A 13,271-nucleotide genomic window follows, 5' to 3' on the forward strand; every position below is an offset into this window, starting at 1 on the left:
CAAGAGAAAGAGAAAACGTAAGATTTACCATCAGAAGGAGGGGACCAGAAATGGGCAGGAACTACTTGGTACTGTTTGTGTTGCTTTTCAAGGAACCACCTCAAAAACATGTATAGCAAGCCATATGCTTCCTAGTCTCGAAATATGACTACCTCTAATGAACACCACTACTGAATCACGAATAATCTCCAAATAATCCCTCCCCCCACCATATCCAACTGAACCCTAAGGGTGAACCTGGCTCGGCCTGTGAGAGTAAGGGTATGGGGGGAGTGTGGGTGCCATCTCACTACCCTGGATATCTGGGGATGTGTGGGAGCTTTCTGGTGGCATGGACTGGGAGAAAGCTATTGCCAAAGGGGCAAGGTGGGGTGGTAGTGGGAGTGAAGTAGGGCAGACAGGGCATCTCTCAGTTGAAGTCAAGATCCTGTCCCTGAAACTTCTTCTCACTTGAGGCAGGGTGCAGCTATTCATGAACTCACAATGCTGGGTGGAGATATACACATCTAAGTAAGTATTCTCACATTTCAGAAATGGCCCCTACATTCTATTTAGTTATCTGTGTGGGTGGGTGTGAGGAACAGTACACAGGAAGAATTCTTTTTTTCCCAGCTTTATTGAGAATTAATTGACATGCATCACTGTATAAGGTTTAAGGTATACAGCATTATGGTTTGATTTACATATATTCTGAAATGACTGTCACAATAAGTTTAGTTAATGTACATTATCTAATATAGATACAATAAAAATAAAAGACACAAATTATCCTTGTACTGAGAACTCTAAGATTCACTTTCTTAACAGCTTTCCTGTTTCATACTGCAGTGTTACTCATTTCTAGTACTTATTTATCTTGTAACTGGAAGTTTGTGCCTCTGACCACCTTCCTCCAATACCTCCACCACGCCACATCCCCCCATACCTGCCACCTCTTGTACCCACAAATCCTGTCTTTTTCTATAAGCTTGGTGTTTTGTTTTTTGCTTATAGATTTGACATATAAGTGAGATCATACAGACTTGTCTTTCTCTGTCAAATTTATTACACTCAGCATAATGCCTTCAACGTTCACCCACATTGCAGCAAACAGTACTATATCCTTGGGTTCTTTTGATAGCTGAATAATATTCCACTGTACCACAACTTCTTTATCCATTCATCTACTGATAGAAACAGGTTGTTTCCATGTTTTGACCATTGTAAATAATCCCACTATGAACATGGCAGTGCAGATGAATTTTTCAAGTTAATGGTTTTTCCCCTTTTGATATATTCCCAGAAGTGGAATTGCTGGATGATATAATTTTTAATTTTCTTAGGATCCTCTATACTGTTTTCCATAGTTACTACACCAATTTAATAATCCCACCAACAGTACACAGGGTTCTCTTTTCTCCACATTTATGCAGTATTTGTTATCTCCTGTTTCTTTGATGATGGCCATTCTAACAGGCATGAAGTAATATCTCATTGTAATTTTAATCTGCATTTCCCTGATGGCTAGTGATATTGATATCTTTTCATATATCTGTTGGCCATTCATACATCTTTGAAAAAATGTCTACTAAGATCCTTTGTCCATTTTTTAATTGGATTTTTTTCTTTGCTACTGAGTTGCATGAATTCTTTATATTAGTTTGGATATTAACCCCCAATCAGAAACATGGTTTGCAAATATTTTTTCCCCATTCTCTAGGTTGTTTTTTCACTTTGTTGGTTTCTTTTGTTGTACACAGCTTTTTAGTTTGACGTAGTCCCACTTGTATATTTTGTTGCTTGTACTTTAGGTATGGTTTCCTAAAACTAATTACCAACACTGATGTTATGGAGCTTTTTATCCTATGTTTTCTTTTAAGCGGTTCATGTTTTCTTTTACTTCAGTCTTTAATCAATTTTGAGTTAATTTTTGTGAGTGGTATATGACAGGGGTCTAGTTTTTATTCCTTGACATGTGAATATCCAATTTTCCCAGTACCATTTATTAGAGACTTTCTTGATTGACTATTCTTGGCTCCCTTGTCAAATATTATTTGACTGTATGTGCTTGGGTTTAAATCTGGGCTCTCAATTCTGTTTCACTGGTCTATGTGTTTATACCATAGACAGCACCATACTGTTTTAATTATTATAGCTTCAGAGTATAGTTTGAGATCAGGACATATGACACCTCCTGCTTTGCTCTTCTTTCTCAGGATTCCTTTGGCTACTCATGGTCTATTGTGGTTCCAAAAAATTTTAGAAGTGTTTCTTTCCTTTTTTCCTATTTAAAAAAAAAAAAAAAAAACCATTGGAATCTTGATAGGGACTGCAAAAAATCTGTAGATGACACTTGTCAGTATTGTCATTTTAGAAGCATTAATTCTTCCAATCGATGAATACCTTTCTGTTTATTTGTATCTTCTTTGATTCCTTTGATCAATGTCTTATAGCTCTCAGAGGAGAGATCTCTGATCTCCTTGGTTAAAAATATTCCATTTTATTGTTTTTTAATGTTACTATGAAGTGAAGTGAAAGTCGCTCAGTCATGTCTGACTCTTTGTGACCCCAGGGACTATACAGTCCATGGAATTCTCTAGGCCAGAATACTGGAGTGGGTAGCCTTTCCCTTCTCCAGGGGATTTTCCCAACCCAGGGATCGAACCCAGGTCTCCCGCACTGCAGGCGGATTGTTTACCAGCTGAGCCACAAGGGAGAGATGGGATCAATTTCTTTTTTAGAAAATTCACTGTTAGTGTATAGAAACACTACTGATTTTTGTATGTTAATTTTGTACTCTGCAGCTTTATTGAATTTGTTGATCAATTCTAACAGTTTTCTTGGTTAGGTTTTCAGGATTTTCTATATATAAAATCTTAAACAAACAAACAAAAATTCTTGATGATCAGATTAAAACTTTGATTAGCTGGGGCTAGAGATAAACTGTCTCTATTTTTTAGGACACTTTAAGAAGACAAAAGTGATCCTTTCCCCTTTAGTTTTGAAATTAAAGAAGAAGAGGCTAGGTCAGGCCCAAGATTGCCTCTGATTTGTTCATGCCTTCTTCCTTCCATCCCTCACACTTACAGCCACTTATTCACGTACCCAACTTCTTAACTGAGCTCCTACTAGATACTCATTATACTGAGTTAGGTGATATGAGGAAAGAGGCATAATAAAGAGTAATAACTTGCTATTTTAAAAAATAATATGCTAAATATGTTAAAATTTTATTATACTGAATAAATAATACATGTACACAGTATAAGATTCAAGAACAAAAGAATACACAGGACAAAGTAATTTTTTCCCTTTCTTCTATTTCCCAGTTTTTTATGTACTCTTCCAGAGAAGGTATTAGTTCAAAAACAGAGTACTGATGCCTATTTCAGAAGAGGATAACTCTCTGCAGCTGGAGTGATCAAGGAAGGGGCCTCAGACAATCTTCCACTATGGACAGAATATATAGACAAAAGGACTGGAGGTGGGGAGGGATGAGGCGGGGAAGAACTGGTAAAGACTCAGAGGAGGGAACAAACCCATTATGCATGGGATGAAGAATGGAGGAGAGACAGGCCCAGCTAGAGGAAAGGATAGACTCTCAGGGTGTACCAAGGAAAAGAGTATAAAAAGGGCCCCCTGTGAATGTTAAGCTGGGATTGGTGCTTGTTGGCTACTGAAAAAACCTGGGAATCCAACAAATTTTTTTTTTTCTTGACAGGAAAATGTCCTTTAGAAAGGTTACCCTGACATCCTGAGCACAATGGCTTCAATGGAGAAGTGTGTGGAGGAAGGAAAACCAAGAGGAGGCAGATGAGAAATGAAGCTAGGGTGGGAACAAGAAATAGTGATAAAAAGACAACAGAAAGGGGGAAAAAAAGCAGTGATGAGACCTTAGGCATGAAGGCTCCTCAGTGACAGGGAGAAAGGTGGTGTGACCAAAACATACAGGGAAGTCAGTGGGAGGAGTCATTTTGGGAATAAGGAAGACGACTCCAATTTTGGGTCTGGGACGATGATGAGACATCCCAGAAGGAAAGGTCCAGAGGGAAGTTGTGGGCTTGGGGAACAGCTCAAAGGTCTTTAGAGATAAAGATTTAAGGATAGAGATGAAGAAAGGAGACTGAAATAAAGGGGATGAAAAGGAAAAGGAGGACAAATAAGCATCCTGGGTCATAGGAGCACAGGGGGAAGAGCGTACCCTAAAGGTTATCCTAAAGTGTCCATGATGACAGGTTTCTAAGAAGCCTATGATTACAGGGCACCAAAGATATAAAAGCAGACTAAGCAGTGTGTCGGAGAAGGCAATGGCACCCCACTCCAGTACTCTTGCCTGGAAAATCCCATGGACGGAGGAGCCTGGTAGGCTGCAGTCCATGGGGTCGCACAGAGTCGGACACGACTGAAGCAACTTAGCAGCAGTAGCAGCAGCAAGCAGTGTGTAGAAGATGCATATAGAAATGGTCAGAAGAGACAATGATGCAGTCAAAGAAGAAGTGAATCAGAAAAGCTAGGCGCATCTAGAGAAAACTGGAAAGACAAAGCAGATCAAGTGGAAGACTTCACTCGGCAGAGAATCGTCTTGCAGAATTAACACCAGAACGTGAGGCTTCTCTCAAACCCATCACTCAAGTATGAGCTCTGTATTTGTTTGAAAACTTAAAAATCGAGCACTTACCATGTTAAGAGTCAGACCAGGCAATTGCCCCAGTTATCATTTATCCGCACACCCTTGTAACTTGATCTGTGAAAATCTCTCCAACTATAGAGGTGGGAAGCTTTGTAAACTCCAGATATACAGAAAACCTTGCCACAACATTATTTATTAATACAAAACAGAAGTCAGTGTAAAGAGATCTACACTGAGGCTATGTAAGGGCACTTAGTTACTAAAGAAAATGATCACTTTGCAGGTTATCATCTGTTACCTGCCTGCTCAAAACCATGTGGCTGTGCCTCATTCTACAATTCAGGTCTCACAGTAATAGCAACAGTCATGTGACCACGTACCTCTTTCCCAATGTTACAAAATGATCCACAGTGACCACAATACAATTGAAAGCACCCCACTCCAGTACTCTTGCCTGGAAAATCCCATGGATGGAGGGGCCTGGTAGGCTGCAGTCCATGGGGTCGCTAAGAGTCGGACACGACTGAGCGACTTCACTTTCACTTTTCCCTTTCATGCACTGGAGAAGGAAATGGCAACCCACTCCAGTATTCTTGCCTGGAGAATCCCAGGGACGGCAGAGCCTGGTGGGCTGCCGTCTATGGGGTCGCACAGAGTCGGACACGACTGAAGCGACTTAGCAGTAGCAGCAGCTAAAAGTATTGGCAAGACTCGAGGGAACCTTTTTACTGTTCTCCTCCCTGTAATCCTGACTGAATACAGAAGGGTAATTTTTCAGCCTGGTCGTGTAATGCTAAGAATGTCAGACTCTCTTAAGAGAGACAAGCTGGGCCTTGGATGGTGTGAGGATCATGGGCCGTCTACCAGGAAGACACTAAAAGAACGTTTTTGAACAAATATAAAACACAAGAGAAGTAACCACAGTCACAAAATACCTTGCTATGTGTATTAAAAACTGCATCCTCAAAGAGAGCATGGCAGTTCACCTGATTCCCAGGAGACTCCCTGAAGACACAGGGGGTGAGGCTGTGTCTTCCAGGGCTGGTCTATACACACTTTGTCAAACTGCACTCAGCTGCCACCAATGGGTGGTGGAGGTGGTACAAGACCACCTCATTTCTGTCAGAGACATTCACAGACACAATGTCAAGTTGAAATTTTTTTTCAATGAACAAATTGGTAAAAACATTTCGTGTTTTTACTGTATCACAAGTATGCAATAAAAACCTGTTCCAATCCAGGCGTAAGGACCTCTGGCTGGAAGGCTCCTGAGGCCTGACAGGGTCTGTATCAGTCAGCTTCCACGTATAGGTTCTGTAAGTCGCTGCTGTTGGGCTGAATTTCAACTCTGCATAAATTTAACGCTGCATAAATTAACATAGGAAATTCCCCAAAGAATGAGGGAGAAGATTTGCAAGTTATAAAAAATTGCTTCCTTCATTTAAGGAACTGCTAACACTTAATATGGAGAAAGAAATTCCTGGCATTTGCTCATCATTCACGTAGTGGGGCCTGCGGAAACGCCTTTATCAACAGCTGGGTAAATTACCCAAAGGAGAGACTGGTTCAGGCACCTGCATAGCTCTTTTCTAAGTCTCTCTGATCTCGGCCACTGAGGAAGAAGCTAGCAGTACACCCTGTCAGACAGGAGCAGGGCCCCTGAGGACAAGAGGATGCGTGTCATTTCCATTGATTAAGACGATGTTAAAGGTCTTCCTCAAATATTTTAGTTACATAGTGATCTCATCAACTGCTTTCTTGAGGGGGGTGGGGGTGGATCATCATTGGCAGTGTGTCAGCTACTGGTCCTCTCTATGTATGTAAGAGGAATTATGGTAACCCTGGGTTACTCACAGCTATCATGGCAATAAAAACAGTGTTCCTGGTCTTTATGAAAAAAAGATATCAGACTTTCCTGGTGGCGCTGTGGTTAGGAATCCACCTGCCAATGCAGGGGACACGGGTTCGATCCCTGGTCTGGGCAGATTCCACATGCCGCTGGGCAAGTGGGCCTGTGTACCACTAGATCTGAGCCCAAGCACGCTGCAGCCAGTGCTCCACAACAAGAGAAGCCACTGCAATGAGAAGCCTGTTTCATGCACAGCAACAGAGACCCAGTGCAGCCAAAAACCAAAACCAAAACCAAAACCAACCACTCAGAGTGCTTGTCTCTCTGAGCTTACCCAGAATCGCACCAGGATTTCAAAAGACCTAGTAAAGCTGGGTTATGGAAGAAGGAAGGCTTACCAGGGAAAAGTTTACCTGGAAACAGAAACGTGTCCTGACAAACCTGAGTTTTCACTAAAGAGAGACAGGAAAAGTGGGAAGTGGAGGAGAATGGAGCTCCGAGGAGGAGCAGGGAGTGAGAGAGACAGGAGGAGAAGACTGTGAGAAGTAAGAGAAAGTAATCAATAAATTCAATTTATGAGAAGCACAAACCGTGCTTTGTTTGTGTGCCAAGTACCACTCCTGGCCACCTGAAAATCCGATTAGCTAACTTATTTTGTTTTCAGTATCTGTCTCTTCCCCCCAGCAAGTGCTGTTCTTTATTCTTCCTTCTTGGAGGAAACGCAGGTTAATTTTTTTATGCCTGGGTCTAGTTTCATCTCTTCTTATGACAAATGCTCTCTGTGTGATATTCAAATTAAGTTACAAGTAATTAACTGTTTATACAACTTGCTGTAATAACAGACAAAACACTAACATACTGCACTTCTAACTCTTGAAGCATAAACACTAGAAAAGAAGTGCCTATTAAGAAAAATAAGAGTCTATTACCACACTAATATTTCTTCTATTAAAACCATATTTTTTTTTTTAAAGAAAATGTCATAAAGCAACTATTACTCTCAGAAGGTGCTTTAGAAGAGGACTCCTGTGACGAAGAGGCTGGAGAAAGAAATGTAAACTTTGGAATTTCATTTGCTTTGACGTGACTCCAAATCTGAAGGGGGGGGGTCCCCATGGAAGGATGGGAATGTTCTCCTCAATGCCCATGTGTCCTCCTGAGGATGAGTGGCCCACTAGGTGATTAAGAAACGTCACCGTGAGTGAATGAAAGTTGCTCAGTCGTGTCCAACTCTTTGCGACCCCATGAACTATACAGTCCATGGAATTCTCCAGGCCACAGTACTGGAGTGGGTAGCCTTTCCCTTCTCCCGGGAATTTTCCCAACCCAGGGATCGAACCCAGGTCTCCCACACTGCAGGCGGATTCTTTACCAGCTGAGCCACAAGGGAAGCCCAAGAATACTGGAGTGGGTAGCCTATCCCTTCTCCAGCGGATCTTCCCGACTCAAGAATCAAAGTGGGGTCTCTTGCATTGCAGACAGATTCTTTACCAACTAAACTATGAGGGAAGCCCTAAGAAATGTCATTAGGTGGTGACGATAAACAAGCCTTCAGACATAATAAGAGCAGGCTCCCTTTTAAGCCTTCTCAGAAGGCGAACCTTGCTGGTTTATCTTGCTACTCCCTGAAGGTGGGCCTGTGTGTGCACTGGAGGCAACAGCCTAAGAAGACGGGTCTCTGATATGGGTCAGGGGAGGGGAGTGGGTGCCTGGGAGCAGCAGAGCGAAGGAAGGGTCCAGTCACAAGTGTGAGCTGGCCAGGGGACTGTTACCTCACCTGGGTGCCTCTCTCCTCCCTACCGCCCAGGAAAACCGGGTGTGGTTCCTCATTTGGCAGCACCTACAGCTGCAATGGCTTCCCAGGTGGTATCTCACCCTGCCAGTGCAGGTGAGATAACGGGACTTGGATTCCATCCCAGGGTCGGGACGATCCCCTAGAGGAGGGCATGGCAACCCACTCCAGTATTCTTGCCTGGAGAATCCCATGGACAGAGGAGCCTGGTGGGTTACAGTCCACGGGGTCGCAAGGAGTCGGACACAACTGAAGCGACTTTAGCACACGTGCACAGCTGCAGTGGGGGCAAGAGGATGGGAGAACAGAACTTCTTTTTCAGGGGCTCCTGCCCTCTGTCTAAGACATCTGATTTATTGCTGAGGCTGAGAACGGAACTAGTCAGTCTGATGAGACCTCTGTGGGCAGCTCAGACCCAGGAGGCTGTGACCGGCAGCTCCGCCTCTCCTGAGACTGGGGAGTCAGACTTGGCAAGACCTCTGAGGCTAAAGACCTCTCACGCGGTTCAGGCCAATGGGGCTCTAGAGCTGTGGTTCTCAGACTCCATGGACACAGCTACCTGAGGAATCAGTTGGAGATTCAGATATTCAGGTCCCACCTCAGCTTCTTGGGGATGGACCAGGCACGTGCATTTTAAAGACATTCCCCCAGTGATTCTGATCATCCATGTCTGTGATCTGACATTACAGGGAAGAGCGTACTGAGTCTGGCATCAAGCCATTCTGGTGTGGACTCTGCCCCATCTACAGACCCCTGAAACTCTTGGTGTGCTAATTTTTCCAAGTGAAGAGATATAATTAGGTTATGTGATTTTTATGTCCTTTGAGCTCTAACAGCTTATGAATCTATGAAACCATTTGCATGTAATTTATAGCTCATCTTAAAACAACGATAAAACACAGCTTGCTCTGAACACCAGGTTTTCAGAATTCCAAGAATTCTGATTTCTAAAGGGACAGCTACCAAATATGGTTTCAAGGGCTCTTCATACTCAAATAACAGGGATGGATGTCCTTGATCCCTGATCTAATATAAATCTAAATACAAGGGGAGATAAAATCCACTGTTCTCAAGAGCGCTGACCCATCGTGCCATGGCAAATTCCTCTACAGGCACTGATCTTGGAGGACAACCACAGACTGGAGGTGTTGCTTATATTTTTAAAACAAAGAATCAGGTACACTAGTCTTAGAATGGAGTCACTTCATAATAGGATCTGGCTTCATTTATCGGGTCAAATAACTTTCTGATCTCCTCCAAGAGGTCAGCGGAAGCACCCAGGCCTCAGTGAGGGCAGGGCTGACTCACTGATAAGATGTCCTCATTTCAGTCCTTCCTGTAGCTGAGCTGCTTGCCTGGTCACCGCCCCACTACCCACTTACTGATTTAAACCTTGGTTCCAGTTCAGGAGTTCTGTCTAGTCTCCACCATCTGACTCCAGCCTCCTTGTTCACCTCTGTCCCACAGGCCTCTCCTGGGTCTGGCCCTTATTTCTAGTCTGGTCTTTCCTTGGCTCTCCTGAGCCGGCTTCCTGCTCTATTTCCATAATTCCTTACCACCCACGGTCCGTGGGGCACAAGGTGGAAGCCAGCCCAGGGCAGAGAAGCCTGGGGCCGGCTGAGGGATGTGGCCTGCTTTCTCCAGTGCAGCTTACTAGCCAGGAGGCTCCATTCTGCCACGCAGCAGTGAGAGCACCACTGTTCACTCCACTGACTTTGGAGAAACGGTGAGACTCTTTTCGCCCCCTCCCAGTTCATTCTGCCACCCTGGCTTCCTCGGGGCTGCCAGGAGTACCTGCTTTAACGAAGGACCAGGAAACATGCAGACCAATCAGAAGCGTGGCTCTCCTTCCAAAGGAGAAGCTCAAGGCTGACAGCAAAATCCAAGAAGCAGAGGCACAAATGCTGGAGGTCACCAAAGCAGAGACGCCGCTTGTGCCAAAGAGCCTGTGTCTCTAACTGTGAAGGTGCTCAGGAACCTGGGCGCTCGTGCGGTCTGCCGCTTGCTCTCAGACGTGGAATACATAACAGCTACGAGGCCTTTGTGGATCACTGAATTCAAATCCTTAATTTACTGAAGGAGAAACTGAAGCCCAGGTCACTGTGACTAGATTAGAGTGTTCCAGCAGTCCCCATAAACTCCCTGCTCCGGCGAGCACAGGATGCTCAAGAATCTAGCCAGCTTCCATACCTTTCTGTCAATAGCAGCAGGGCTGGGGAAAGAGCTGGAAAGCTTAGAATTGCTACCTGCTAAGCAGCTACATTCTGCAAATAAACTGAGGGGCAGCGAAAGGGGTCCCAGGGAGCAGGGCAGTGCAGACTGGGGAGCAGGCCCTTTCTACATACCCCCTTTGTAAGCAGAACTTGGGCACATTTTGGCCCACTAGTGGGCCAGTACTATTGGCTTCCCACTGCTCCCTCCCTCCCATTCTCCTGTAAGGTACATGAAAGCAAGATTGAATGTGAATCAGGCTTCGCCGGTAAGAACAGGTAATTCAATCTTGAAGAGTTTACAGAACGCTATAAGGCTTTAAAAAAAAAAAAAAAGCTATGAGGCTAAGCAGATATGAGAAATAAAAGACACAGAAGTCTATCAATCAATGTCCTCCTGTATTTTTAAATGCTGTATCTCATAAAGCTAGCCAGTAGCTTTTAAGTCTTAGTAGTGATAATTACTGCAATTTAATATCTCTTTACCATTATGAAGAAAACATAATTTAATACATTGGAAGTAACGGTCTGACATGTCTCATGTTGACCGTAAGGAACTGTTTAAGACTGGCTGAAGAAAGACCGATGCGAGTTAAGTGGATGACTAAGAAATGAAAAGTAAGGCTAAGGAATATCCGGGAATTGTCTTATCAGTGAAATCTATTAGCCTAGAGAACAATGCCCCAAGGGGACCAGTGAAAGACCAATCTTAGGAGTCATTTAAAAGTGGAGTGGATTTGGCTACTGGAAGTATTCCAAGGGGGAAACTCTTGTACTGCACAGGAAATGGACAACATGACCTAATGAGTTGTTGTTATGTTTAGTATCTTAGCATGTTCAACCTGTTCTTTGGATTTAACAAGGAAACATAAGAAGGGGTGTTGACTGGTCAGGAACTGTAACAACAAATGAAGGATCAGGACCGTGTATCCTGCCCAAAGTCTCTAACAACAGGGGCAGAACTGGGGTCACAAAGTTAGGCTAACTTCACACACATGGGAAAACACAGTGTTAGCGGAAAAGTGACTGCTCAGGAAATACTGATGTAGCCCCCACTGGCCATTCTGGCATGGTCTTAAAATGGGACAGTGCTAACCTGCACCTTTGGTCTTGGTCTTCATAATCCCACCCCTCTATTTGTTACTTTCAGTCTCAAAGATGACTTCATTCAATCTTCAGGTTTTCCCCTTTCACTTCCATTGTTATTGTCCTTCCCTCACCACCTTATTTCTGTGTTCGTGGATACTGGATGCCTCTTCACACACCCAACTCAAAAGCCAAACACTATCTATTTTTAAATTTGCTGTTTTATGGCAAGCTCTATCTTGGTCTAGTTGTTAAACTTACCATTATGACTTCCCTGGGTCTCAATTCTCTCAACTGTAAAATGGTGAAAATAAAACCATCTCTATTTACATCTCAAGTTGTCATAAAAAAACAAATAAGAGGATGGATGTGAAATGACCTTGAAATCTAAATCTACAGACATACAGGGTGTTACTGTTTCCTGGCTATTTCCCATTTCAATGCCGCTCATCTTAGGTTTAAAAGGTTTTGTGGACATATCATTTTAATACTACCTAGTGTTATATACTCCAATTCTAATACTTGAATATAACAGCTGCAAAAACAACAGGCACCAGGAACACACTCACTGAAAACAGCATTATATTACACTGCAGATGAGAGGGGCTGGGGAGGACCGGAGGTCCCCTTGGGAATCGCTAGTAGTGATTTGCTGCTTTTGGCCAATTTGTCTAAGTTGGTTTTGGCACAATTGAGGCAAGAAGGGAAAAAATTAAGACTCGCTGAATATTCTACAGAAATGGAATCCTCACAACACTGTAAATGATATGACCTCACTTCACAAGGCTCAGGGCTACAGGGCCAGTAAAAAACAGGGCTTGGATACAAACCCGGATTTGCCCAGTTTAAACTCTCTGCTGTACCACGTGGTACATTTGATTTTGGCACAAGTTAGTTTTGTTTTACTCTATGAATGCAGGCTACTGATCTCACCAGGTGGTGTGGAGGCAGTTCAGCACAACCCAGATAATCAGCACGTAGTCAATACTCTGGACGCCATTGCAGGCGCTGCTCCAGTGATGCTACAGATCACAGTATGGACACGGGCACCTGTGTTACAAGACGCTGGTGTTGAAATATACACTGTGTCCCTGCCATTCTGCGCACTGACTACCACCCTCACCTTGATACAGCACCTACATCAAGCTAGAAAAATCCATGAATCCAACTTACAGGTTCCATGTGCTTTAGTTAGTATTGATAGAGATGGTTGGAGATTGTTAAGAGCGTATCAGAAGCTATTTTTGATAAATAAAATGAACTAACTTAACATTAGTAACATTACTTCTACCAAAAACCTTGAAAGAAAGGAATTTCTGGCACACTATGGAGAGTCAGACAAGTGCCACAGAAGCGAAACAGATAAAAGCCTCAAGCCACAAAGGCTTTAATGACAACACAGGCTTTTAATAAATCTTGGTTCCAGTTTTTTCCACTAGTTTTGCTGTTATTTTCCAGCTAACCAGACAATGCTGACCCTCCCATATTTACAGCATGTTAGAAATTTATACTAACTGGCATTATTATAACTACAGCAAATTAGACTGCAGGAAGGCATGCTGTGCAACTCAAACACTAGATTTAGTTGGGTTACAAGGTCAGCTCTAGGGAGTTTGTCAGCAGAAAGAACCACGGTTTCCAGCAATTTTCATCTCTCAGAACCACCTACATCCAACTGTTAAATCAGTTAAATGATACGCAATTATATGACCTGCCAGAATTGAT

General features: G+C 43.3%; 1 protein-coding gene across 4 annotated transcripts in view; it reads right to left on the reverse strand.

The window, feature by feature from the left end:
- Positions 1-13,271, reverse strand: part of CHCHD3 (coiled-coil-helix-coiled-coil-helix domain containing 3) — a 289,394-nt gene that overhangs the window by 733 nt on the left and 275,390 nt on the right. Inside the window, exon 8 of one of the 4 annotated variants that reach the window (XM_081532913.1) lies at positions 597-2,263. The exons of the other annotated variants lie outside the window; for them this stretch is intronic. Coding sequence (XP_081389039.1) covers positions 2,207-2,263 — 57 coding nt within the window. The 3' untranslated portion in view covers positions 597-2,206. Of the gene's footprint in view, positions 1-596; positions 2,264-13,271 lie in introns of those variants that run through there. 4 annotated transcript variants of the gene reach the window in all.

This window comes from Giraffa tippelskirchi, chromosome 10, assembly GCF_054371585.1.
Source record: "Giraffa tippelskirchi isolate mGirTip1 chromosome 10, T2T-mGirTip1v1.2.pri, whole genome shotgun sequence".
Lineage (NCBI taxonomy): Eukaryota > Metazoa > Chordata > Mammalia > Artiodactyla > Giraffidae > Giraffa > Giraffa tippelskirchi.